The sequence below is a fragment of the Rhineura floridana genome, chromosome 2 (genome assembly GCF_030035675.1).
Source record: "Rhineura floridana isolate rRhiFlo1 chromosome 2, rRhiFlo1.hap2, whole genome shotgun sequence".
NCBI lineage: Eukaryota > Metazoa > Chordata > Lepidosauria > Squamata > Rhineuridae > Rhineura > Rhineura floridana.
In genome coordinates, this window is record NC_084481.1 from 115709155 (window position 1) to 115734915 (window position 25761).

The window sequence follows — 25761 nt, forward strand, 5'->3', positions numbered from 1 at the left end:
AACGAAGGAATTGCATTCATCTGCAGTATGCACTTATTTGAATAAATAATTTAAATAAGTAATATTTAATATATAAGTAACTAATAATTGGTACAGATAAGGAGAAATTTGATTTGGTTCACATTTAAAGCTACATTTATCAAGCTTACACTTTTGAAACAATGTGAGAACTGAAACATCTGTCAAAATTTGAACTCATCCAAATTTTGTGATGCAGTTCTCCAACCAAACAATGTTTACAAAAATGCATATATTTGGGGAAAATGTGTATAAAAATGAATATATTACTGAAAATAAGTTACAAAAATGCATTATTAGGAGAAATTGTTCGCAAAAATCTGTACATTACCAAAACTGCATTAAAAACATGTTTAGTAGGAGAAATCCGTACTAAAATGCTGACGAATTTTCATGAGAGATTTAAAAAAGAAAGCCGATTGCTGCAGAAATGTGGAGAACTGAATTTAAGATTGGAAAAATGAGAAACTGTGAGAACTGAAATTGACAGATCTTTCCATCTGTAGTAATTACACATTTAGCTTGTAATCATTCAAGTGGTCAAAGGCTAACTCAAGGGCCTTAGCGAGTGGTATAAGTGCAACTCTGCTTAAATCTTTGGAGGGCCCCCAGTATAAGAATGGAAAGCAATACTTATGTAGGTCCCACCAGTGGTGTCCCACCAGTTGCGGTGATGTTGGCAAAACTGGGCATGTTCTAGGGATACACAGGATCCAAAGCCAACATGTGCACAAAATCGGATCAAAGCTACACTTGCTTCAACCCTGGCTGCAGTGAGATGGCAGGACTATGTAGCAGTACTGAGATGGCATGCATGTAGCAGCTGCTCTGCCACTCAACATCTCCTCCATCCCCAAAGGTAGGATCACTCTGCCTATATTGTTTTTTTATTATTATGATTATTAACCACAACAACATTTATATCCTGCCCTTCCTCCCAGTAGGAGCCCAGGGTGGCAAACAAAAACACTAAAAACACTATAAAACCTCATAAAAACTGACATTAAAATATGTTAAAACAAAACAGCTTCAGCTATGGGGCGGTGTACAAATATAATAAATAATAAAAACAATTTTAAAACATATTAAAACAAAACATCTTTAAAACTTTTTTAAAAAAAACAAACTCAAAAATATCTTAAAAAGCAATTCCAACACAGATGCAGATTGGGATAAGGTCTCTACCTAAAAGACTTGTTGAACTGAATTTAGTATTGACATGTTTGCTATCCTGGGCTCCTTTAAAAAAATGTTGAACATCAAGGACTTTTTGTGTGTAAACAATAGCAGTGAATTCAATATAGGTCAAATATGCTCAAAGTCTAAGAGGAAGGATAACACAGTTTGCAGATAGTTCATTATATTAGAATGACATTTAGAACATATCTGAATAAGATTTCTTCCTTACCAGTTTACACTGGGGCTTAGGAATTGTTTCACATGCACACTCTGAAATAGAGAAGGGAAGTGACAGAATCAGTGTTCTGAAAGCTATCAAAAACATTTTGTGAATGCTATAAATCACCAGGCAAAATTATTTCCTAAAATGATATTGTTCAGCGTTCACCAGGCATTCCATAAAACAAATCTTATGGCATCTTAAGAACTAGCAGATTTATTGTGGTGTATGCTTTATAGACTAGAGCCCACTTCTTCCAATGGAAGCATTATCGTCAATTGGCCCGAAAGACTATGAAATGCAAGAGATACAGCTTGTTACATGTGTATACACTGTGCTCAAATGTAGAAGTACAAATAAGTGCAATAATCATTCAGAACAGCAATAACCAGTGAAAACACATAACTTTGCTATACTATGCTAATTTATCAATTATAGTATTAAAGCCTACAGGAATTTGTAAGGCATATTATAGATGGATTGAATCTAGTGCTGTGTCCTCCAGTTTCTCAAAAGATTTCTTCCCCTCAGATAGAGGCTTCTATTTTTCTCTTCATTCTTGGGGAGCTCTTGAATTTCTTCAGAATTTTGGTGGATGTAGGCTTGAGGTTACTATATCATTGCAAGGTGGCCATGGGTAGTGTGTGCCTGTGTGTGTCTTTCCCCCTTTCCATTTAACTTTTGTCTAGAACTCTGCAACCTCCCCAACTACATGTGCTTCCTCATATGAAAGATTCCCATGGAAGGAGTTACAGAACTTTCCTGTTTTCCCTTCCTGCCGCAGCCCCTTGTGCCTGCTGAGAAGCCATTCTTGAGAGCTGGGGAACCCTCCAGAACCTCCTCAAAAGTGATTTTTGCTCACATTAGGGGCTCTTCAGATGCAAATCATTATATTTTAATGATGATTTCACCAGGAACACAATTATAATTTTAATAAAGATGCTTTAGAGATGAAGGGGCACTTTGTGCCAGGTTTGTGAGCTGAGAAAACAATAAATTCAAAAACGATTTAGTATTAACCTACCACAATATTAACTTCTAGAAAAGACATCTCAATTAGCCTGCACCCTATTTAGATTACTGATGCCTCAATATTTTGCTAGCAATGATCATTGTCAGTTCAGCATTGCCTGTTTATGTTGTCAGATAAACTGGTCTAATCTAATTAAAGGGCAATGAAAAGAACTGTAATTACCACAAGTTCGATATGGACAGCACTTTTCCGGACTCCACACTTCTACCAAGGACATACCTAACACACACTTAAATTCAGGACAACGATAGGTTTCACAAACTGTAAGTTAAAATGCAAGGAAAGAAATAAATGGGATTAAAATGTCCAAGCAGGGAGCAAAGTTCTGAAACTCATGACCAAAAATAAAATGTTCAAGAACACATACTACACATTCATCATATGTAATTCAAACAAAAAAAGAAAAAAGGGTTAAAAATTGAATTAAAGTTTTCAGGTTTAACAATATAACAATCGGTGTCCATTTTTAAGAACCATAGATGGCATCTCTTACTAATAATTTCATATCCTTTTCTTGCATGGCTGCCTTAAAAATGTTTATAGTAGACTTAATGAGTATTCCTGTTAATTAAAATTCAGTATCATTCATCATTTACAGCACTGAAAAAATAATTGCAAACTATTAAGAAAATATCTAGAGAAATTGTCAACTCACTGCACTGGTAAGTAGGACAGCATCTATCCGTAGCATTGCCTTCCACAGTAAGGACTTCTCCTTCCTGACACTCTGGGATTTGATCAGAACAAATACCACATGCTAATAAAAAGAGAAAAATAAACTATTAGAAAGCACAAAAACATGCCATTTTTTCAGCTTTCTGTAAGTGCATAATATTTTCTTACAAGGAATGATGAAACTACAATCAAAAGGGAAAGGGGCAACTAATTTCATTTTGGAAGAGAGAAGTTTCAGGCTTCTAAGTAATTAGGGGGTTTAATACTGTGATGAGATTGGAGTTGGTCCAAATGGGCTTTGTGACTTTATTGTAAAAAGAAAGAGGTTTATGGATAAGCCTGACTTAACATAGCTTATTTTTATTTGTTGGGAGAAAGGGCCTTTGCATAACTAAAAAATGGGGCCAGGTACAGTTGAGGTGTTGCCACAGAAACTAAATAGCTGGAGGGGGCATGTCTTATTTCCCTCTTCCCCTGACTGGAGCTGTTGGCATCAAGATGTCTCTGTGTGAAAGAGAACAATAGACTGGCTGTTTTAAAACTGGGTCTGAAGGACACACAGAGGTCTGGCTTTGCTCTCTGTGAAAAAAACAGTGCTCTGGCATTGGTGGTCTCTCTAGAATCCTAATGGGGGAGCAGGATCTGCTGGAGTGCTAAAGCCATGAGCCTTCCAACTTATCCCCAGCTTGTATTTATATATAAATAAAACCTTGTGTATCACAGAAACACCATAAGCCTCCAGTGACTTTCATTCCAAGGAACCCAAACACAAGGTACATTGCTGGGACCCTTTAAATCTCTCAGCATCAGAGGGTGGAATGCACTTAACCGTATGGTATATTGGTATTGGATGGGTCTCCCCTTTACATAAAACCAGTTTTAGATGTTACCTTGAAGGATGCCCATTGCATCCTACAGATAGAGGAATGTGGAAAGCATTCTTTCAGAATTGCACTGGCCACTGCAGACAGGCTTAGAAACAAGTGAAATTCAGAAGACTGGGTGGTGGCATTCAGAAGGATACATATGGGCCAGTTCAGTTCTGGTTATATTGTACATTTCAAGGTATCTTCTCTGAGAGATGTGTGGGCAAGCAGATGGTGCCAGTACAGGTGCTCAACTGTGGTCATTCCATCATTTTGGGGTGCACAAAACGGTAAGCAGCACGGAGTCAATTTGTCCAGAGTCAACTGATTCAAAAAATGTGGACAGGTGTTTCCTGCTCCGAAACTGGCCTATTTGTTCAAGTCTTGGTAATACACCATGATGAGAATGATCAGGAACAAAAATTGAGCTTGTCCTTGCCACCAGATCATTAGGAAACTGACAAGAATTTGAGAATGTTTCATACCGTAGTCTGACCTCATCTAGCACAGAGTGTGAAGAGGGGCTAGGGATCCCAGGAAGACAGAGAGAACAAGGTGCAAGGTTAACCAAGGCTTGTGGAACACAGGAGTGGCTGCTGATTTATATTTCACACTGTCATTGTACATTCCTTGCTCTGCCAGGTCAGGAGTATACCTGTAATTGGAGGATTCTGATTTGATTTTGGAAGAGTTGGAATGAGGTTTCCAAGATGATGGGTGGGGTGCAGGATTTTAAGCAGGGATAGCTTCCCACCGTGAGTCGGGAGAAACCAGGATGGGCTCTCTCCAGGATATGGGTAGCTTCGTTGACCTCAAAAGGATGGTCGGCTTGATGTTGATGCTGCTGCATGGAGCAACCTCAGCTCCTTGAATGATCTATACTCCTCATAGCCAAACCAGGCAGTAGCAGATGTCAGGATAAGAGTAAAGGTGGGGTTGCCTGACAAGAATGATGACAGGATATAGCCGTCCTAACTTCATTTTAAGAGCAGTACCCACACTACACATTTTTTGAACAACCAAAAGGACGACTGTACACGTGGACATCACCAAATGGTCAATATAGGAATCAAATTGATTATATAATTGGTAGCAGAAGATGGAGAAGTTCCATACTTTCTGCAAAAAAAAACACCAAGAGCAGACTGCGGTACAGATCATGAACTGGTCGTATCGAAAATCAGAGTAAAGCTAAAGCACTCATAATGCCAAAATACAATTTAAATAACATCCCAGAAGAATATAAAGATCAAATAAGGAACCGGTTTGAGGCTTTAAACTTAGTTGACAGAGAACCAGAAGAACTATGGAATGAAGTCAGAGACGTTATCAGGGAAGAATGCAAAAAGACAATACCTCTAGTTAAAAAGAGAAAGACCTCAACAGATGACTGAAGAAATTCTTGAAATAGTTAAAGAGAGAAGGAAAGCAAAAGGAGATAGAAATACAGTCAGAACCCTAAATGCAACAATACAACGACTAGTACGTAGGGACAAAGAGAACTATTACAATAGTTACTGTAAAGAAATAGAAGAGAACAACAAAAAGGGAAGAATAAGAGCCCTGTTCCAGAAAATTAGAGAAATGAAAGGGAAATTTAAACCAAGAGTAGGGATGTTGAATAATCAGCAGGGGAACACACTGACTGACAGAGATGAAATAAAAGGAAGATGGAAGCAATACACCGAAGAACTCTATAAAAGAGATGCCAGGATGACAGATTCATTCACGGAGGAACCGTATGATGAAGAACCAGAAATTTTAGAAAGTGAGATGGAAGCTGTTCTTAAAATACTTGGAAGAAACAAATCACCAGGAACAGATGGCATACCAACAGAGTTGCTACAAGCTACTGAGATTGAATCTGAGCAAATTTTGACAAAAATCTGTCAAGAAATATGGAAAACTAAACAATGGCCCACAGACTGGAAGTGTTCCATATACATCCCTATTTGTCCCACCCAGAGCCAAAAGAATGAGGCTGGAGCGTGTGTGCAAGTAAATCTCGTTTTATTAGAGTAATGGATACATCAAAAGCATTGCGCTTCATAGGAAACCCTATGCTAACTCACTAAAGTCCCTAACTAAACTCTAGAAATGCTCTGCAGCGTGTGAAGGAAGTTGACTCAGCGACCCCCCCCCGGGAGCAGCAGGCTTATATAGGAAATGTTTTTGAACGTAATCTCTGACTCCTTCGTAACTCCTGTCTTTGCCCTGTCCGTTTCTCGCGGCGGCGGGAACAAGGAGACAGTTGCTCCACTTGCTCATCCGAAGACACCTGCTCCCGAACAACAGGCTCGAGGTCAAGAGGCAGTGCCTCACTGAAATCCTCCTGGGAACTGCTTGGGAAAGGAGGAGCTGGCACTGCTTCTGAAACTTCCTCCCACAAGTTTTCTGCATCAACTGGGGGCAGTGCGCTCGGTTCCTCGGAAAGGGCATTACTCGTGGGAAATGGCTGAAGAGCAGGTGGCCCCCCTCCCGCACACTCCTGCTCAGACACAACAATCCCCAACTCTGCTTCTTCTGACTGCGGAGGCGCCTGAAATTCATACCTCCCCCTCCTGTCCCTTCTGAGTTGGCTGCAGCGTAACACTATTCCAAAGAAAGGGAATCCCAGGGAATGCAGTAATTATCGAACCATTACCTTAATATCCCATGCAAGTAAAGTAATGCTCAACATTCTACAACAAAGGCTCTTACCATATACGGAGCGAGAAATGCCAGACGTCCAAGCTGGATTTAGAAAGGGAAGAGGCACCAGAGATCATATCACAAACATACATTGGATAACAGAATGGATCAAGGAATTTCAGAAAAAAATCACCCTGTGCTTTATAGATTACAGCAAAGCCTTTGACTGTGTAGATCATGAAAAACTATGGAATGCTTTAAAAGAAATGGGGGTGCCACAGCATTTGATTGTCCTGATGTGCAGCCTATACTCTGGACAAGAAGCTACTGTAGGGACAGACTATGGAGAAACCAATTGGTTCCCTATCGGAAAGGGTGTGAGACAGGGGTGTATTTTATCACCCTATTTGTTTAATCTGTACGCAGTACATATCATACGGAAAGCGGGATTGGGCCAAGATGTAGGAGGTGTGAAAATTGGAGGGAGAAATATCAATAATTTAAGATATGCAGACAATACCATACTACTAGCAGAAACCAGTAATGATTTGAAACGAATGGTGATGAAAGTTAAAGAGGAAAGCACAAAAGCAGGATTATAGCTGAACGTCAAAGAGACTAAAGTAATGACAACGGAAGATTTATGTAACTTTAAAATTGACAATGAGGACATTGAACTTATCAGGGATTATCAATACCTCAGCACGGTCATTAACCAAAATGGAGACAATAGTCAAGAAATTAGAAGAAGGTTAGGACTGGGGAGGGCAGCTGTGAGAGAACTAGAAAAGGTCCTCAAATGCAAAGATGTATCACTGAACACTAAAGTCAGGATGATTCAGACCATGGTATTCCCAATATGTATGGATGTGAGAGTTGGACAGTGAAAAAAGCGGATAAGAGAAAAATCAACTCATTTGAAATATGGTGTTGGAGGAGCACTTTGAGCATACCATGGACTGTGAAAAAGACCAATAATTGGGTGTTAGAACAAATTAAACGAGAGTTATCGCTAGAAGCTAAAATGATGAAACTGAGGTGATCATACTTTGGACACATCATGAGAAGACATGACTGAGTAGAAAAGATAATAATGCTGGGAAAAACAGAAGAGAGTAGTAAAGAGGAAGGCCAAACAAGAGATGGATTGATTCCATAAAGGAAGCCACAGACCTGAACTTACAAGATCTGAACAGGGTGGTTCATGACAGATGCTCTTGGAGGTCACTGATTCATAGGATCTCCATAAGTCGTAGTCGACTTGAAGGCACATAACCCAAACTATATGGAATGTTTATTACCATTATAGTTACATCGTAATAATATAATTATGACCCTGTTAAACTCATGTCTAATGACCCTGTTAAACTCTTACATTGCTCATGTCTTCATTTGGGCATAGGGTCAAAGCCCTGGAATGTATTAAGTTTCAGGGAGCTAAATGCAATGGAACTGCTGGACTGTATTTCTGATTCACTACCCACAAATTGAAATCACAAGGTAAAATTCTGACTAGAACACTTTTATTATGGCACCAGTTTGAACCACCTCCTTGAATTTTCAGAGAAGCCATGGCAATATACTTGCAGGGCACAGAGCCATGATAATAATTTCTAAAACCCAAGACATTCTAGGCCTGAGCAGAAAGTGGACATTTAGCATAAAACTGCAAGTTGTCACTACAGCTTCATAATAACTTAGTGTAATGGAAACTTTGACACTTAATTTCTGCACATCCAAGAAATCTCTGATAACACAGAATGCAAGTCACTGTTACATGCAGTTATTTGTTCCCATTGGGTTTTTAAAATCCAATGTAGCTGCACCTGGCAGGAATCCTCTGTCAAATTAGCTGATAAACTCTCAGCTACATTTCTGTATATATTTCTTATACATAATCTGCTGGGAATGTGAGCGTCCACTTGAAACTAATGTCAGTAATAATCTTTAATCATCTCTGGAGCAAGGACAGGTTTGATTTTTATAATACAGTATGCAAACTGTCCCCAAACTTAGAATATTATGTAAATAGCTGACCTCTCTGTATGTATTTTGTTCTTTTCCTAAAGGTCCATAGCATGATATTTATGATATAGAATATTGGACTAGACAGTAGAGGTTCTCTTATACATTATGACATATATTCATAGATAGTTTTCTTTGCTTACATATTAATCTTCAGGCTGTCAATAAGAAATATATTTAAATACCACAGATATAGGATATGCAGCAGGTGCCTTCCACATGGGCAGCAATCAGGGTTTGGTCTGCTCGGCAGTTTGGAATCTGTTCCATGGACTCACATTTAGCTGGATCGCATTCTAAAACAAACAGAATATTCTCATAAAATTAATGAATGCTTGGATAACAGTGTAATAATAATATTCTATTATTTTTTTCAGATCACTGTAAGTTATCTCTTTATTTCACCCTTTAGCAATAAGCACCCAATCCTCCTCATTATAACAATTGCAGAATAAGCAAACTCTTACTTCTTACTGCACCATTTGTTTGGAAAGCACACAAAACATCAATCCTTTGTGCATGCCTTAATATACACAAAGAACTGAGTCCCTTCAGGGTGAACAGAAAGATGCTCATGTATCCCTACTCAGTTTTCACTGACAAAATCTTCACTGTAGTGATGCTTTATCTGCCAAAGACAACCCATTGAACTACACTGAAAACTCTGACCTAATGAGATCTTGTAGGATCTCTTAATCTCAACCAATATAACAATGGTGAAATTCAAATGTTTCAGTATTAAATTGCCAGACATTTAATTTTTTCATTCAGTACCTACCACAGCTGTAGTTAGGACAGCAGGAATCATCCCGGTAATAAGCTGCCAGTTTCTCTAGGCCTTTGCACTCAGGAATAAATGTTTCACAGAGACTTTGATTACAAGCTTTTTAGATGGACACATAAGCAAAAACAAGAGAAAAACGTGGTTGAATGAGTTATAAAATTGATTCCATTTGTTGTGCATCAGTAAAAATTTCCAGGACTGATATTTACACAGATTAAAAAAAAAAAAAAAAGCCACAAACACTTCAGTTTGCTTTGTTACCTGTGCCACATTTCTTTTCTTCAAGTGACCAAGTAAGTGAGGATAAAGCCCTGTGTGCAGTTGCATGTACAGAGGGAAGGGCCATAGGTCAGTGATAGAGCATCTGCCTTGTAAGCAGAAGGCCTCAGGTTTAATCCCCAAAGGCATCTCCAGGCAGGGCTAGGAAAGACTGCCAGTCAGTGTAGAGACAATACTAAGCTAGATGGACCAAAGGTCTGACTCAGGAACATAGGAAGCTGCATTATATTCAGAGCTTGGAAAAGTTACTTTTTTGAACTACAACTCCCATTAGCCCCAGCCAGCATGACCACTGGATTGGGCTGATGGGAGTTGTAGTTCAAAAAATAACTTTTCCAAGCTCTGATTATATTATGTGCTATGAGGGCTTAATATGTGGATCTCATTCTCCATTCCTGTCTTAAACTTTGATTTTTAAGGTTAGAAAGGACACAAGGGCTTGGTATGCAGTCTTCGCATGGCAGCACTGCAGCTATGAAGCAGCTATGCATGAGTTTCTCTTGCTAGGTAAATGCCTTCCCTTTCCAAGAAGAAAGCAGTTATTATGCAAGCTGTGCTAGGACAAGGAAGCAGTCCTGCAACTTTTATTTTTAAAAATTTCTAGTTCCCTAGTTCTAGTGGGGAATTCAGCAAGGTTTTCATGGGTTGACAGATATCTTGTCAGTTTGCCACAACCTCCCACACAAATAATCTCAACTGCCTCCAATCACTGCTCTTGCTCATCTACCCTCTGGATCAACAAACATAAGAACATAAGAGCCTGCTGGATTAGGGAGTGGCCCACCTAGCTCAGCATCCTCACAGTGGTCAACCATTTGGAAAGTCTGCAAGCAGGACCTGAGCACAACAGCATTCTCTCCTCCTGCATTTTCCAGAAACTGGTATTTGGAAACATACCTCCTCTGACTATGGGGGCAGAACATAACCATTGTGGCTAGCATCCATTGTGGCTAGCAGCCTTCCTTCTTGACCAATATAGCCTTCATATTTGCTAAAACATTATAGCTTGTGAAACTAGCATAATGCTTTAAAACATTTGCAAATTAAGTCGTTTTGTGTTAGTTTGCATATTTTTAATAAAGAAAACTTGTCTGTAGTTTATAAGATACTGAGATGTGTCAGAAAGGAAATATATATTAAGTATACTTACTACAGACTTTCTGTTGACAACAGGATTGATCATCTGGTGCAATTAAAGCTACTTCCCCAAAACGATGGCATTCTAAGTCATTATTTACTGAGCAGTTGTACTCCACAGGAACAATGGTTTCATTGTCAACACATTTGTGCATGCAGCATCCACTATGGGAGGTTTTCCAAGTCTCACCCAGTGCATGTGGCACTCCAGAGATGTCTGTACAGGCTGAATTGTTGCAACAACAAAAAATGGAGGAGGAAAACATTTCCATACTTTAAAAAAACAAACAAAATTGTCTATGTTCTATGTCATGATTACAGCTACAGGCTTAAATAATATCTGAGCATGATAGAACCCAGGTTCCCAATTCATGCTACTTGTCAGGGGATGCAAAAGCGCTGTTACTCAAGCACTTCTGATTCACACAATCTTTCAATCTACATTTTCCAGACAGGGTAGCTTCCTTTAGCTCTCTTTAAAATCTGCATGCACACAAAATTGTCATCTGTGAACAATACAGACAAATAGCTTTTAGATAGATCCCTGAATTGCAGCACTCTGAAATCAGTGCTGCCGTTCTTGGGTCTGTTAGCAGCTAGTCATATTATGGGGCCACTGTGGCCCCATATTAAGGCTGAGTTGGCTGAATCACCTTCCTCCATTATAATGAGTAATCAGAGGGGGAGCTTATAGTTATAAAAACGTTCAACTGACTGCTTTGAAACTTGGTAAGAAAGGCACGTTTGAGGATGGCCAGTGTCATATTTGGTAAAAGGGAGAGAAATTGCTTATTTTGAATGAGTTAAATGTTTGAAATAAGACTTTGGCAAGTTGACCACTGGTGTGCATTTTTCTTCCATAGACCTGTTAGATTTGGGGTGAGGGTAGGAATTTCTCCATTTGTACTGTGCGTTTTGGGAAACAGATTGGTGTGTTAGGTCAGGGGAACATATTTGTTGTTGTTATGTGCCTTCAAGTTGATTACGACTTTTGGCGACCCTATGAATCAGTGACCTCCAAGAGCATCTGTCATGAACCATCCTGTTCAGATCTTGTAAGTTCAGGTCTGTGGCTTCCTTTATGGAATCAATCCATTTCTTCTTTGGCCTTCCTCTTTTTCTACTCTCTTCTATTTTTCCCAGCATTATTATCTTTTCTAGTGAATCATGTCTTCTCATTATGTGTCCAAAGTATGATACCCTCAGTTTCATCATTTTAGCTTCTAGCGATAATTCTCGTTTAATTTGTTCTAACACCCAATTATTGGTCTTTTTCACAGTCCATGGTATGCTCAAAGTGCTCCTCCAACACCATATTTCAAATGAGTTGATTTTTCTCTTTTCTACTTTTTTCACTGTCCAACTTTCACATCCATACATAGAGATCAGGAAAACCATGGCCTGAATGATCCTGACTTTAGTGTTCAGTGATACATCTTTGCATTTGAGGACCTTTTCTAGTTCTCTCACAGCTGCCCTCCCCAGTCCTAGCCTTCTTTTGATTTCTTGATTGTCTCCATTTTGGTTAAGGACTGTGCCAAGGTATTGATAATCCTTGACAAGTTCAATGTCCTCGTTGTCAACTTTAAAGTTATATAAAGCTTCTGTTGTCACTATTTTAGTCTTCTTGATTATCAGCTGTAGTCCTGCTTTTGTGCTTTCCTTTTGAACTTTCATCAGCATTCGTTTCAAATCATTACTGGTTTCTGCTAGTAGTATGGTATCATCGGCATATCTTAAATTATTGATATTTCTCCCTCCAGTTTTCACACCTCCTTCATCTTGGTCCAATCCCGTTTTTCGTTTTATATGTTCCGTGTACAGATTAAATAAATAGGGTGATAAAATACACCATCTCACACCCTTTCCAATGGGGAACCAATCGGTTTCTCCATATACTGTCCTAACAGTAGCCTCTTGTCCAGAGTATAGGCTGCACATCAGGACAATCAGATGCTGTGGCACCCCCATTTCTTTTAAAGCATTCCATAGTTTTTCATGATCCACACAATCAAAGGCTTTGCTGTAATCTATAAAGTACAGGGTGATTTCCTTCTGAAATTCCTTGGTCCATTCCATTATCCAATGTATGCTTGCAATATATCTGGTGCCTCTTCCCTTTCTAAATCCAGCTTGGACGTCTGGTATTTCTCGCTCCATATATGGTAACAGCCTTTGTTGTAGAATCTTGAGCATTATTTTACTTGCATGGGATATTAAGGCAATAGTTTGATAATTACTGCATTCCCTGGGATCCCCCTTCTTTGGAATTGGGATGTATATGGAACGCTTCCAGTCTGTGGGCCATTGTTTAGTTTTTCATATTTCTTGACAGACGTTTGTTAAAATTTGGACAAATTCAGTCTCAGTAGCTTGTAGCAACTCTATCGGTATGCCATCTATTCCTGGTGATTTGTTTCTTCCAAATATTTTAAGAGCAGCTTTCACCTCACATTCTAAAATTTCTGGTTCTTCATCATACGGTTTTCTCTATGAATGAATCTGTCATCCTGGCATCTCTTTTATAGAGTTCTTCGGTGTATTGCTTCCATCTTCCTTTTATTTCATCTCTGTCAGTCAGTGTGTTTCCCTGTTGATTATTCAACATCCCTACTCTTGGTTTAAATTTCCCTTTCATTTCTCTAATCTTTTGGAATAGGGCTCTTGTTTTACCTTTTTGTTGTCCTTTTCTATTTCTATACAATAACTATTGTAATAGTTCTTTGTCCCTACGTACTAGTCGTTGTATTATTGCATTTAGGGTTCTGACCATGTTTCTATCTCCTTTTGCTTTTGCTTTCCTTCTCTCTTTAACCATTTTAAGAGTGTCTTCAATCAACCATTGAGGTCTCTCTCTCTTTTTCACATCTAGGAAGAGCCATTACTCATGAGCTGTGGAACATGCTGTAGTTCTTATTGAACAGGCATTTTTGAGGCCAGTGTTATTCAATGAGATCTCATAAGGGTGTCTCTACACATGCTCAGCATGAACCTAATGTGAGAGAAAAGTAAGCGGAGGGTTCGGTGTTAAATGGAATGTTGGGTGGAGTAAGTGTCAGGCAGAGAATTCTGGTTGCCTGAGTGACAAAAAGGGACTCTGTGTGTGTGTGTGACAGATATACAATGTATGTATATATGTATGTATGCATTTACTATAGGGCCACTGTGGCCCTATGTTAATAAGGGCGAGTCAGCTGAATCACATTCTGCCATTATAATGAGAAATTGGGAGGAGTAGGCTCTAGGGCTCATAATTAGAAGGTGATTAAATGGACTGATTTGGGTTCTTGTGAGATGGGTATTTGTAACATGGAATGGTAGTTTCAGATGCATGGTAGCTTTATTTGCATGAACTCCATGTTTCTATTCTAGTGACCACTGAAATCCAGTACGTGGATCTACCTCTCTGCCACTGACAGCCATCCAGCTCTAAGGTAATGGTGAAGCTTGATCTAACCGCAACATAGGACACCATATCATATCACCTAAACATGTCTACTAAAGGTGTGGCCCTTAGCAGCTGCAATTTCCTGGCTTTTTAAAGCATGAGCGAATATGGAAAACCCTTAACACGTTAAGGCATTTTAATATATTTCTATGTATTTTACTGTTTTAATGTTTTAGCTATGCTAATATCATTTAGTGTTATTATGAATTTGTATTTTTATCTGTGATTTTGTTCATTTATTGTATTATTGTATGTTGTACACCGCCCAGGGAGCCATTGGCTATGGGCGGTTTATAAATGAAATTAAATAAATAATAAATAAATAAATCAAAAGGGTTTTTTGTTAATTGAATGTACTATATGTACATACTGACACAAACATTTATTCAGACCCTATGAGCATATATGTGAAAGGTCCAGGAAGATCCTCTTAAGGAGGGAATATACCACCACTTCCTTAAAGGTAGATGGTACCTCCCTGCCTCCAATGAAGCAATAGGTGGTCAACTGTACTTCAAGCAGCTGGTCTTCATCCTCAGGCCACAATAATGTAGCCTGATCCAGTACAGATGGAAGAGACAGTGCACTGGATGACTCTACTGGACTTGATCTGTGGCACCCCACTCTGAATCTGAGCTGTTTTGACATAAAGTGCCCCACAAAATTGTAACGTGAGGCTGCTATAGGTGTCAAAGCAATGCTCTCTTGGCTAGATGACAAAAGCTCATTCACCACTCAAAAAGGTCGGCTGGCCAGTAACTTGCAGACACAATGGTGGCAAAGAAGTTTTCTTTACCACCGGCACCACCACATGATAGGTGCAGTAATGTGACCTCACCCATGTTTGGTCAGGTTCAGACTGAGATATATGCTACCTGCACTCTAGCGTTATCTACATCATTATTTCTTTTCTTTTTAAAAAACACACACATTAAAATATCATTTAAAAAAAGAATATTAGTTGGAGAACCAATATAGACTATCAGTTAATATGGAAATTTTCATGGCATCCAACCACTCATATAAATGATTTCCTTGTTATCCCCCCTTTGCTATCTCCTGCTATCTGATGAAGATTTTTCTATCCTGAACTTTTTTTATGGGGCAAATTTTGGTTTTATCTGCTGGACCTGTCTTTGTTTTCTATTGTTTTGTTTTATACTGTTGTCTCATGATGAGATTGTGATATTTTGATTTTTGTAAGATACCCTGCATACAAATGCATTAGAAGAGTGGGACACAAATTATTGAATGAATAAGGAATTTCTGCCAGCTAAGACCCTGTCTAAAAAAGTACAAATGCAATAGCACACAGAATGCTGTGCATGCGAGTCTTCCTCACTACACAAATGTATGGCACTGTAATAAATGGCAATGCTAGTGACCTATGGGGGGGGAGGGAAGAAGGAAGGGTGTTGCTGGAATTAGTCCCTCCTCCCTCCAACCAGTTGTTTATTGGTGTGTACATAGTGCAGTAGCCCTGCATGTGCTACCTCAGGTTCTGGACATAGGGCTTTCTCCCCACATAGTAGCATCCTTCTGTATTCACAAGACCATATTTATTATCTCATTTTTATACCACCTGTTAACAATAAGTTCCCTGGGTAGTGTACCCATCCTAATGGTGATGTAGGCATAGAAGTCTGCTTCCATTCATGCACATGCTGGGTGAGATCAGAATAATTGGTCATTACTTGCCAAGTGGCAAAAAGTAATAGTATATTGATACCTACCACACTTCTCTTCTGGGATGCAGAGAGCAGAGTGAATGCGGTGAAGGATGGTCCCTTCTGCACAGACACACCCCTCAGTCAATATTAAACAAGAGTCTGAATCCTGACGTACTGGCTCCATATTTTGACAAGTGCTTGGTGTATCACAGGCAGATATACAGGCCTTATAGGAGAAATCTTCTGGACAGGGAAAGGCTACCAAGGTAATAAACAAAGTGTTTAAATTTAACATGCTCACCACTTTCCCCATTAATCTCCCCTTTATCCACAGTCCCCACCCCTACCCCAATTATTCCAGACATAATGTTTTATCTTGCATATAAGAACTGTCATTGGTTGAAAAGCAGTGGACCAATTAAGAGTTAAGAACCTTCTCCCCCAAGCTGCTTTCCCTGTCAAAATTACCCTTTCCAGTGCTGCTTTTGCTTACCCTATGTAGTAGGCCTGAGATTTTAAACATATTTCTTTCTACTCTACAGCTCTCAAAACATTATTTGTCTAAATGTAAAAATGCAAGAGACCAGCAAGTCTACCTACAATATCTCATCCGAGCTTCTGTTTTGTCTTCTCACAGAAATAAAAAGTCGTTAATATTGAAGCATTATAGCCATTAGAAAAGACAGCATAGGCACTTTATGCATTATTTATTTATTTATTACATTTATATACTGCCCCATAGCCGAAGCTCTCTGGGCAGTTTACAGCAGTTTTTTGGAACATGCTTAGTATTAGTATAATTATTTTTCTCTGAGGATATGAATAGTTGTTTTTGAGGAATGAGAGTGAAGTGTCATTTTTGAAGGTTTCAGGAGGCCTGAATGACAACTACCTTCCAAATCTGTGGTTCAAGGTACCAAACGTACTACAGTTTTCAGAAGGATAGCCATGGTAGCCTATTGCCACAAAAACCATCTTGTGTAACCTTAAAGCAATGACTTTTCCAATGTATTATGGAACAATCTACAGATTCCCTATAGAATCTTCTATATTAGGCAACTTCTAGATAAAAAGTAGCCTGCAAAAAAGTTGACCAAAAAAGTTGGCTAACAAGAGGAATAGTTCTAGATCAGAATGGTTGATTTTGTAATGTATGTAAATAAGAAAAATAATGATGTGATGCCACCATCTCAGTATGCTAGTTTGGGAACTCATAGTTGATTATTTATGCTGTTATAACAGTAAGAATAACAGCAACACTTTATACTGTATTTTGTAGAGATCTATTCCTGTATGATTTTTGCTGTGCCTATTAAGTCTCTGGAACTTAATCTCATTTATGCTATAAATTATGTTCAGAATTTTATTGATGTTTTAAGTTAGTATGTTTCTCTGGATAACAACAACAATAATGCCTGTGCCAAATCTGACTATGTGAAGTTTTGGCCTGGAAGTTAAAAACCTGATAAAGTGGCAAACAATGGAGCATGGTGATAGTCTACTTGCTGCATTATTCCTTTCCCTTCCTGCTCTTATTACCTGTGCATAGAATTTCCTCCCTTCCTTTCTGACTTGTGTCCTGTATGCACAGACCTGTGCATATGTACACAGAATTGTACATGCAAATTTCCATGTATTAACTGGATTGCCCCCTTTTTTGAAAGGAAAGTGAAAAGAGTTATTGCTACTCCTACTCTTATTGTATTGTGCTAAAGAAAACATCGATTCTCTTGGAGGTCACTGATTCATAGGGTCGCCATAAGTCGTAGTCGACTTGGAGGCACATAACAACAACAACAACAAAGAAAACATTGCAATACATATCTAAACTTATAAGACTTTTTTGCCTAAGCATCAGCTAACATTTCCTTATATTACAGTTACACACCAAGTCTATTAAGATGCTTGGACATGAATCCAGGACTCTTGGGCTCAAGTTCAATTCTTTGTCCCATAAAGTGCACTGCCTTTTCATCTTGCAGTGACATATATTTATTAGAATCAACAGCAAAAATGTTATCTTTGATAAAAAGTACTTACAGCAATAATCAGAACTCCTCCATTCTATACAGATATTAAATTTGTTACACATTGCAACATAAGCAGCCAGTGCTATACATGGATTTTGAATGTATTCTTTGTCTTGAACCCACAAATCACAAAAGGAATCTGGAGAAACCTTAACACAAAAATGAAATGTATTATTTGGATTACTGGTGGATAAACTGAAGACAGCAAAGTTCATCATTAGGCATTCAATGCCAAACAAGAATTGGTGTCGTTTAATGGGTAAAAGACTGAGCTGCCACAATTCAGCAAGTCCCTAGATTGCAATAATATTGCATCTCCCGTGAATTCACTGGATAGCCTTAGGCAAGTGTCTCTCTCCCATTCTCAGCCCTCATCTGCAGTATGAAGGGTAACAGTGACACAACATGCATGGCTGGTGTAAGAGGAGTGGAACTTCTGGATATTCAAAAACATAATTTATTGGATCCAAAATGTCATCATTAAAACAAAAACATTTTGTGATCTCCAAATGGCCACTTTGTAAAAGAGCGCACTGAAGTCTCTGCTTCAACAGGCAAAGCTGAGATGCAATTAGGTATGGCAAATTTTGGACAATTTCTCTGGCAATGGAAGAAGCACCTCCAAGATGGCACTGGATTACAGTTAGTAATCCTACAGTTAGTGCTCGGGGTTGGGCCTTCTTTGAAATGTTGCTAAACCTCATTAAATGTGTTAATATCAAACCCAGAAAATAATTACTAGCTGCAGACAGAAAATATTACTAGCAGACAGTGTGGTAGGGCACCGCTGCTCACCTGACCTCTGGTCAGTCACATCGCTGCTGCTTACAGGAAGGTAGAGAAGGAGGGGAAGAGTGGCAGGGTGGTTGGCATGGTGCAAACGCACCAACAGGAATACTGGATTGGCTCTGCTACTATATTTCCACCATGCTGATGCTGCCCCATCCTCACCCCTCCCCCTCTAAAATATCAATAAAAACAGATGATCATCAATAAATATAATTCAAACAGAGAATCAAAAGAGAACATACATAAGGATGGCAGCTGCTGAAGGTTTGGTTCAGTAACATATTTAAACAAAGTGAACAGTCTGTGACTGAACAGTTAGTTTCATGGCTTCTCTGTTCTCCAATATACTTCAGTGTGTTTGGCACCTGCCAGCTGTCTGTAAAAACAACCGAAGCACCCACAGTGCTTACAACAGTCCTGCTGGGTAGCATGAGTTCATTTGCTGAGATTCCATCGCAGAATCCTGCACAGGAGAACAATACATTAATTAAGTTATCTCTGTGTACAATTTACTGTAGGATATTAGGACTGGCATCAGTGTTATGCTCATCACTTAATGAATAATGACTTAACCCCACAACTGCCATATAGTGTTGAGATTATACTTCCAATTCATGTGAAGAATCTCCACTCTAATAGCACCAGTCACTAACAGAAATCTCCATGCAGCACAGTGTGATGGTCTCCCACCTGATGCTGGCAAAATACAGTGTGGTGACTGGCTTAGTATATTTTGGGAATGGCATAGGTAAACCTATGCATGGAGGCATTTTAAGTGTATGCAGACCAGCCCTAATAGTTACTATACTACTTTTATACTTAAAATAATAATTCCACAAGATCACAAAGTACACTCTGAGAGGTGAACCATACTTTTTCCTAGAAACGGCAAGGAAGCTACTTTAGACAGCTGCTGCACTAATTAGCAGTTAGAAAATGGCATGACTACCATCATGTCTTTTGCCATCTGAATACAATAGCTTTACTAGGCAAGCTATCATGCATTTTCTTTATTTCCTTTGTGTCCTTATGCAACCCTGGAAGAGGTTATGTACATGCTGCTGTAGAAGAGCATCAGGCCTACCAATTCTATCCATAGGCTAATACACTGATGCCAAAATCTTTGGTTTGTATTCATTTGAAAAATTAGTAATATATTTAAAAAGTACTGATGGGCAACATATGGCCTCCTCGCTACATTCTTACTACAAATATATTTTTAAAAGCATCTTACAAAACAATTCCAATACAGATACAGACTGGAATAATGTCTCTACTTAAAAGGCTTGTTGAAAGAGGAAAGTCTTCAGTAGGTGCTGAAAAGATAACAGAGATGGCAGTGTTTAAGGGGAGAGAATTCCAAGGGGTAGGTGCCACAATGCTAAAGGTCTGCTTCCTATGTTGTGCAGAAAGGACTTCCTGATAAGATGGTATCTGCAGGAGGCCCTCACTTGCAGAATGTAGTGAATGACTGGGTACATAAGGTATGGGACAATCTTTCAGGTATCCTGGACCCAAGCTATATGGGACTTTACTGTACACTGCCTTGATATCTTATATGAGTTGGCTGAAAACAAATATTTTTATAAATAAAAATAAATACAATCTATTGCCTATTATTAGCATCCGCAGTAGGGATGGGGAGGGCTCTGAGCCGTGGTGTGATGTGACTGGGCCTGGCGTTATCTTTCAGGGAGCGGCAGCTTACCAACAGAAAAGAGGACATGACCCTCTAGACAAAGCACTTCCCTTCAGGCTTTGAACTCTTCCAGGAGCAAGGATTCTTGTGAGTAGCTGCTCATCTTTGCCTCTGTTTAAAAGCTTGGCTGGTAGGTGAGGAAACTTGTTGGAACAACTTTACAGCTCTCATGCAGCCTTGAAATTCTTTATACTGATTTTGGCCTTTTGAACCCGGCCCTTGCCCCCGGACCGGGCATATGGTTGCTAAACCTTTAACTTGTATGAGCTCTTAGACCATATCTAGCTTTTCCATGCCTCTGAGTCTGTATCATTAACCTGCTTGGATACTTACAAGTCAGTGCACCTGATGTTGTGTTTTGGGTGGGAGCCAGGAGACTAATTAACAAATTAGCTATAATTATTTCTGGCTCCCCAGGTATGGTGTCTTTTCACGGTGACTATTAGTGATGAACAAAGCTTCATTGTGTTTTGCAACAGTTTCATTTATTTATTCATGTATTTTATTTATTAAATTTATATCCTGCCCTTCCTCCCAGAGCAGCAAACAAAAACACTAAAAGCACTTTAAAACATCTTAAAAACAAAAGACTTTAAAACATATTAAAACAAAACATCTTTAAATACATATTAAAAGAAACCTCTTAATATATTTAAAAAAATGACTTTAAAAATATATTTTAAAGCAACTCCAGCACAGACACAGACTGGGATAAGGCCTCTACTTAAAAGGCTTGTTGAAAGAGGAAGGTCTTTAGTAGGCACCAAAAAGATAACAGAGATGGTGCCTGTCTAAAATTTAAGGAGAGGGAATTCCACAGTGTAGGTGGCAAAACACTAAAGGTCAGCATCCTATGTTGTCCGGAGCGAACCTCCTCCTGATAAGATGGTATCTGCAGGAGGCCCTCACCTACAGAGCACAGTGATCAACTTGGTATATAAGGAATAAGAAGATCTTTTCAGGTATCCTGGTCCCAAGCTGCATAGGACTTTGTACACAACTAGAACTCTGAACTTGGCTCAATGCATTTTTGAAAACTCTAAGAATTATTCTGTTGAAACAAGAAAACTTTACACATCAGCGATGAGAGTTAAAATCATCCTAGAATAAGCACTGAACATAAGAACAGCCTTCTGGATCAGGCCAGTGGCCCGTCTTGTCCAGCATCCTGTTCACGCAGTGGCAAACCAGATGTTGATGGGAAGCCCACAAGCAGGACTTGAGCACAGGAGCACTCTCCCCTCCTGCAGTTTCCAAGATATCAGCAGCTGGCCTTATATAAAACCATATATAGTATCCCATCAAGAAGCTATTTTTGTGCTCCAGATTAAGACACTATTGCCTTAATACCCTGCATATCGAAATACATTTGCCACCCAGTCTTTTCATTCATGTGAAACAAAATCAGTCTTTCCTGCATTCATTTCCTAGAAGGATTCACCATATTTTGTTCTAGTTTAAACAAATAGTAGGAAACCATTCAAGTCCTGGGAGAAGGACAAAGAACAAGGGAAGAGAATGTTAACAACACCTTTTCAGCGGTGGTGCTGCACTTACAGAATGCCCTTTCCAGGTATTTTTGCTTGGCCCCAAAGTTATGGTCTTTAAGGTGCCAGATGAAGACCTTTTGTTGTCCCTGGTCTTTTAATTGGAACATATATTTGTTAAATTAAATATTTGTATCAAGTTTTCCCTTTACTGGTTTCATACTGTTTTTACATTGTTTTAGCAGTTGTGCTTATGCCAGTTTTGTATGATTTTTTGCTGTTGTGGTTTTTATAATTGGCTTTAGTGCTTTATTGTGTCTGTTCTTATATCTTTAAATGTCTCTATACACTGTCCAGAGAACTTGTTATATGGGTATATACCAATGTAATAAATATATAAGCAAATGATAAGAGTACAATGAAGGATCTAAGCAATTGGGTTAATTAGTCTGAAAGTTCATTATGGAATATTTCATTCTCATGAGAAAACAATTGTCACCTTGCTGGAAAATACTATATGTGCCAACAATATAAAATAGGTACCTTTTTTCTCATTTTCTATTTTGGGACATAGCAAGCTGCCTTATATTGAGTCAGGCTATTAGTCCATCTGAGAGCCAGTGTGGTGTAGTGGTTAAGGTGTTGGACTACGACCTGGGAGACCAGGGTTCGAATCCCCACACAGTCATGAAGCTCTCTGGGTGACCCTGGGCCAGTCAATGTCTCTCAGCCACAGAGGGAGGCAATGGTAAACCCCCTCTGAATACTGCTTACCATGAAAACCCTATTCGTAGGGTCGCCATAAGTTGGGATCGACTTGAAGGCAGTCCATTTCCATTTCATTAGTCCATCTAGTTTAGTACTGTCTAAACCAGCCTTTCCCAACCAGTGTGCCTCCAGATGTTGTTGGACCACAACTCACATCAGCCTCAGCCAGCATTGCCAATGGCTGAGGCTGATGGGAGTTGTGGTCCAACAACATCTGGAGGCACACCAGTTGGGAAAGGCTGGTCTAGACTGACTGGCAGGAGTTCCCCAGAGTTTTAGACAGATGTCTTTCTCAGCTCTACTTGGACTTGCCAGGGACTGAACCTGGAACTGTTTGCATGCAAAGCATGTGGTTTATCAGTGAGCTACCACCTTTCCCTATCACATGCCCAGTTCGGCAACATTAATTGTTTTCCCCGCCATTTGGCCAACTTTCCCTTACTAGCAACCGTCTCTCTTATAATGAATAGGACCAAGCATCCAGGAAAAAAGACTGCTTTGGGGAAACACTAACAGACACAGCAAAAAGTGGAAGCACAGAGAAGCACAAGATAAAGTTTTCATAATAAACATGCTATTTCGAACTTCCAGAAGCTCTCTCTGTAGGAACATAACTGTTGCAAGTGCTGAAATATGAATAAGTATCACTGACATTTTATACTGTGGTTACACATATGTGCCCTTTATGAAACTTGGCAAGCTAGCAACTGTAATGGTGGACTTCATATCCAAGCCTTCAAGCAATGATAATTCAAGTGTCAAAGTAAAGATTTATATCAATACATGTTATGCTTCCAAAAGCCATATACCTGGCCTCTCATCCAAGGTTAGAACTTCCAGAAAGGATGAAGTCATGTGCACATACCAAACAGGCTCAACAGCAATTCCAACTTAGCCTTTTTTTATAACCTTGAATCTGAACTAATACTGCAACTGCAAGATTCTAAGTGAGCAACTGTCACTCCAAGAAAATATATGAATCATGATTAAATATAATGAACACTGAGGATATGTACAGTTTCCAAGTTCTACAGTGGGGTAGGATTACCCTCCACTCTGCTCCAAGAATGCTTGCAAGGGAGGAAGGTGGTTGTAGCTCAGCAGCAGTGCACTTACTTTGCATCTGTGCAAGCTTCAATCACATGCATATCTAGTGGAAAATATTTCAGGTAACGGATTGATTTTGTTTTGTTTTTTTGTAAAATACACTGCCAGGTGAATATTGGACTAAACTGACCATAAGGTGAGATCGCTATCAGAAAAAGAAACTCTTGCTTCAACTGAGGGATGGGCACCCTCCTCTGCAGGTCAAGTAAAGAAAAGGAGATATCACTGTCTTACCAAGCATGTTAGGTGTTTGTGCAACAACTAAAAGAATTGCAACAAGGTTAGTGAAATTTCTCAGGGGTAGAAAAAGGATAGGGATGAACAGAATGTTCTGTAATTGATCCAGGATTCCAAAATCCAGTTGGTTCTCCTCCAGTTTCAGTTGGAAATGCAGATTTTGTAATATAGGTGGCAGAATTCTGTGCATTCTCCATTTCTATTTTTGCTTCCAGCCAGTACTCAGCACCATATCTAAAATAAGGCAGGGCCTTCTGTATTGTGGCACTCAGACTATGGAACTCCCTCCCCTTGGAAGTGTGTTTGCCTTCCTCACTTTTGATATTCAAGCTTCAATTGAGCATTCATTTGTTTATCCAAGCATTTGAAGGGTGGATATCTTTGTTTTCACAGCATTGTTTTTACTTTTGTTTTTAAGTAATTATGCATTTTATGGGATGAGTGCATATTGCCGTTTTAATTTGGTTGTACGCTGCTCTGAGCTCAACTTTGAAGAAGGGCAGAAGAAGGGTGGTATAAAAAAGCAGTTAAGTAATTAAGCCAGGGCCTGCAAGGACAGTGAGAGGGACTCCATGTCACCGATTCCCCCTCCCCAGAGAAGCGCCTGGACTCTGAGCTGCCACGGATGCCAGCTCCCTAGTCATTACAAGAGGGAAGAGAACCACCTGTGACCCACTGCGCAACCTGCAGACCCATTCACACTGAGCCTGAGAGGTACTGAGGCAGATAAAGACAGCACCGTACGCTGGGGCACAATGCACCCAGAGGGGATTGCTGCTTTCACCACGAATTGTGGACAGCCAAGGAGGCTGCAGAGAGCTGGAGAAATGTTTACTGAAAACACGCAAATACCATCCTGAGCCACCAAACAATGATAAGGGTTGGTTGACATGCCAGACATATGATTGATTCATATTTTTTATTTATACTGTTTTGATTCATTTACTGTCTTTGTTGCACATTTATTGTACTGATCTATTTATTGTACATCTTGGATCTCCATTGGATATTTCTTTCTGTATTAGGAAGTACTGTTTTTATTTGTTAATGATTTATTGTTTTTGTGAGCCACTTTGAGCTCAACTTGGTTGCTGGAAAAGTAGGATACAAATGTTAAATCAAATCAAAATTTATCTACTGCATTCACATTTTTACTCTATTCTCAGTAGTAAGAGCAGTGCTGATCTCCATTAGTTTTTCCTCTTCACTATAAACGTGTGGGCATTGCAGTGGGAGGAATATGACATTTAATTGTAATTCCACCCATTATTAACATTTAGACCATTATATTACGTTCATTTTAGTAAGTTCTATGTTAGCATAAAGTAGGCAACCAATCTTTAAATGATCTTATTTGACTTTATGAAAGCTTAATAAGATAGATTTTCTCTTGATTCCTGTCCTATTTGTTTCCACGTTATTTCAGCATTTATGCCTGTATTTCAAATGTTCTAAATCTGAAAGCAAATCTTCCTTTATCCATGACTATCTGAAATATGATCTCATAGGGATTAAAATTTGGACTGCAGATCATTTGATTGGCAAACTCAGCATTTTTTCTTCTTTTCCTGAATCATCTTCATCATTTCAACAATTAATACAGTGCCAGCTTCAGAAACATGTTATTTTGTGACGGCTGAATCTATTTAGCTTTACTGTACATGCTCTCATATTATTTA

The 25761-nt window shown here is 39.1% G+C and overlaps 1 protein-coding gene across 12 annotated transcripts in view; it reads right to left on the reverse strand.

Annotated features, from left to right (window-relative positions):
* OTOG (otogelin) overlaps positions 1-25761 on the reverse strand; it is a 208398-nt gene that overhangs the window by 17557 nt on the left and 165080 nt on the right. For 11 of the 12 annotated variants that reach the window (XM_061610232.1, XM_061610231.1, XM_061610235.1 and 8 more), the window contains 9 exons: positions 19027-19247; positions 18006-18144; positions 16029-16223; positions 10861-11073; positions 9426-9530; positions 8833-8943; positions 3106-3207; positions 2613-2711; positions 1427-1467 (listed from right to left, as the gene is read on the reverse strand). In XM_061610232.1, coding sequence (XP_061466216.1) covers positions 1427-1467; positions 2613-2711; positions 3106-3207; positions 8833-8943; positions 9426-9530; positions 10861-11073; positions 16029-16223; positions 18006-18144; positions 19027-19247 — 1226 coding nt within the window. The remainder of the gene's footprint in view (positions 1-1426; positions 1468-2612; positions 2712-3105; positions 3208-8832; positions 8944-9425; positions 9531-10860; positions 11074-16028; positions 16224-18005; positions 18145-19026; positions 19248-25761) is intronic. The other variant, XM_061610233.1, reaches the window with a different exon arrangement.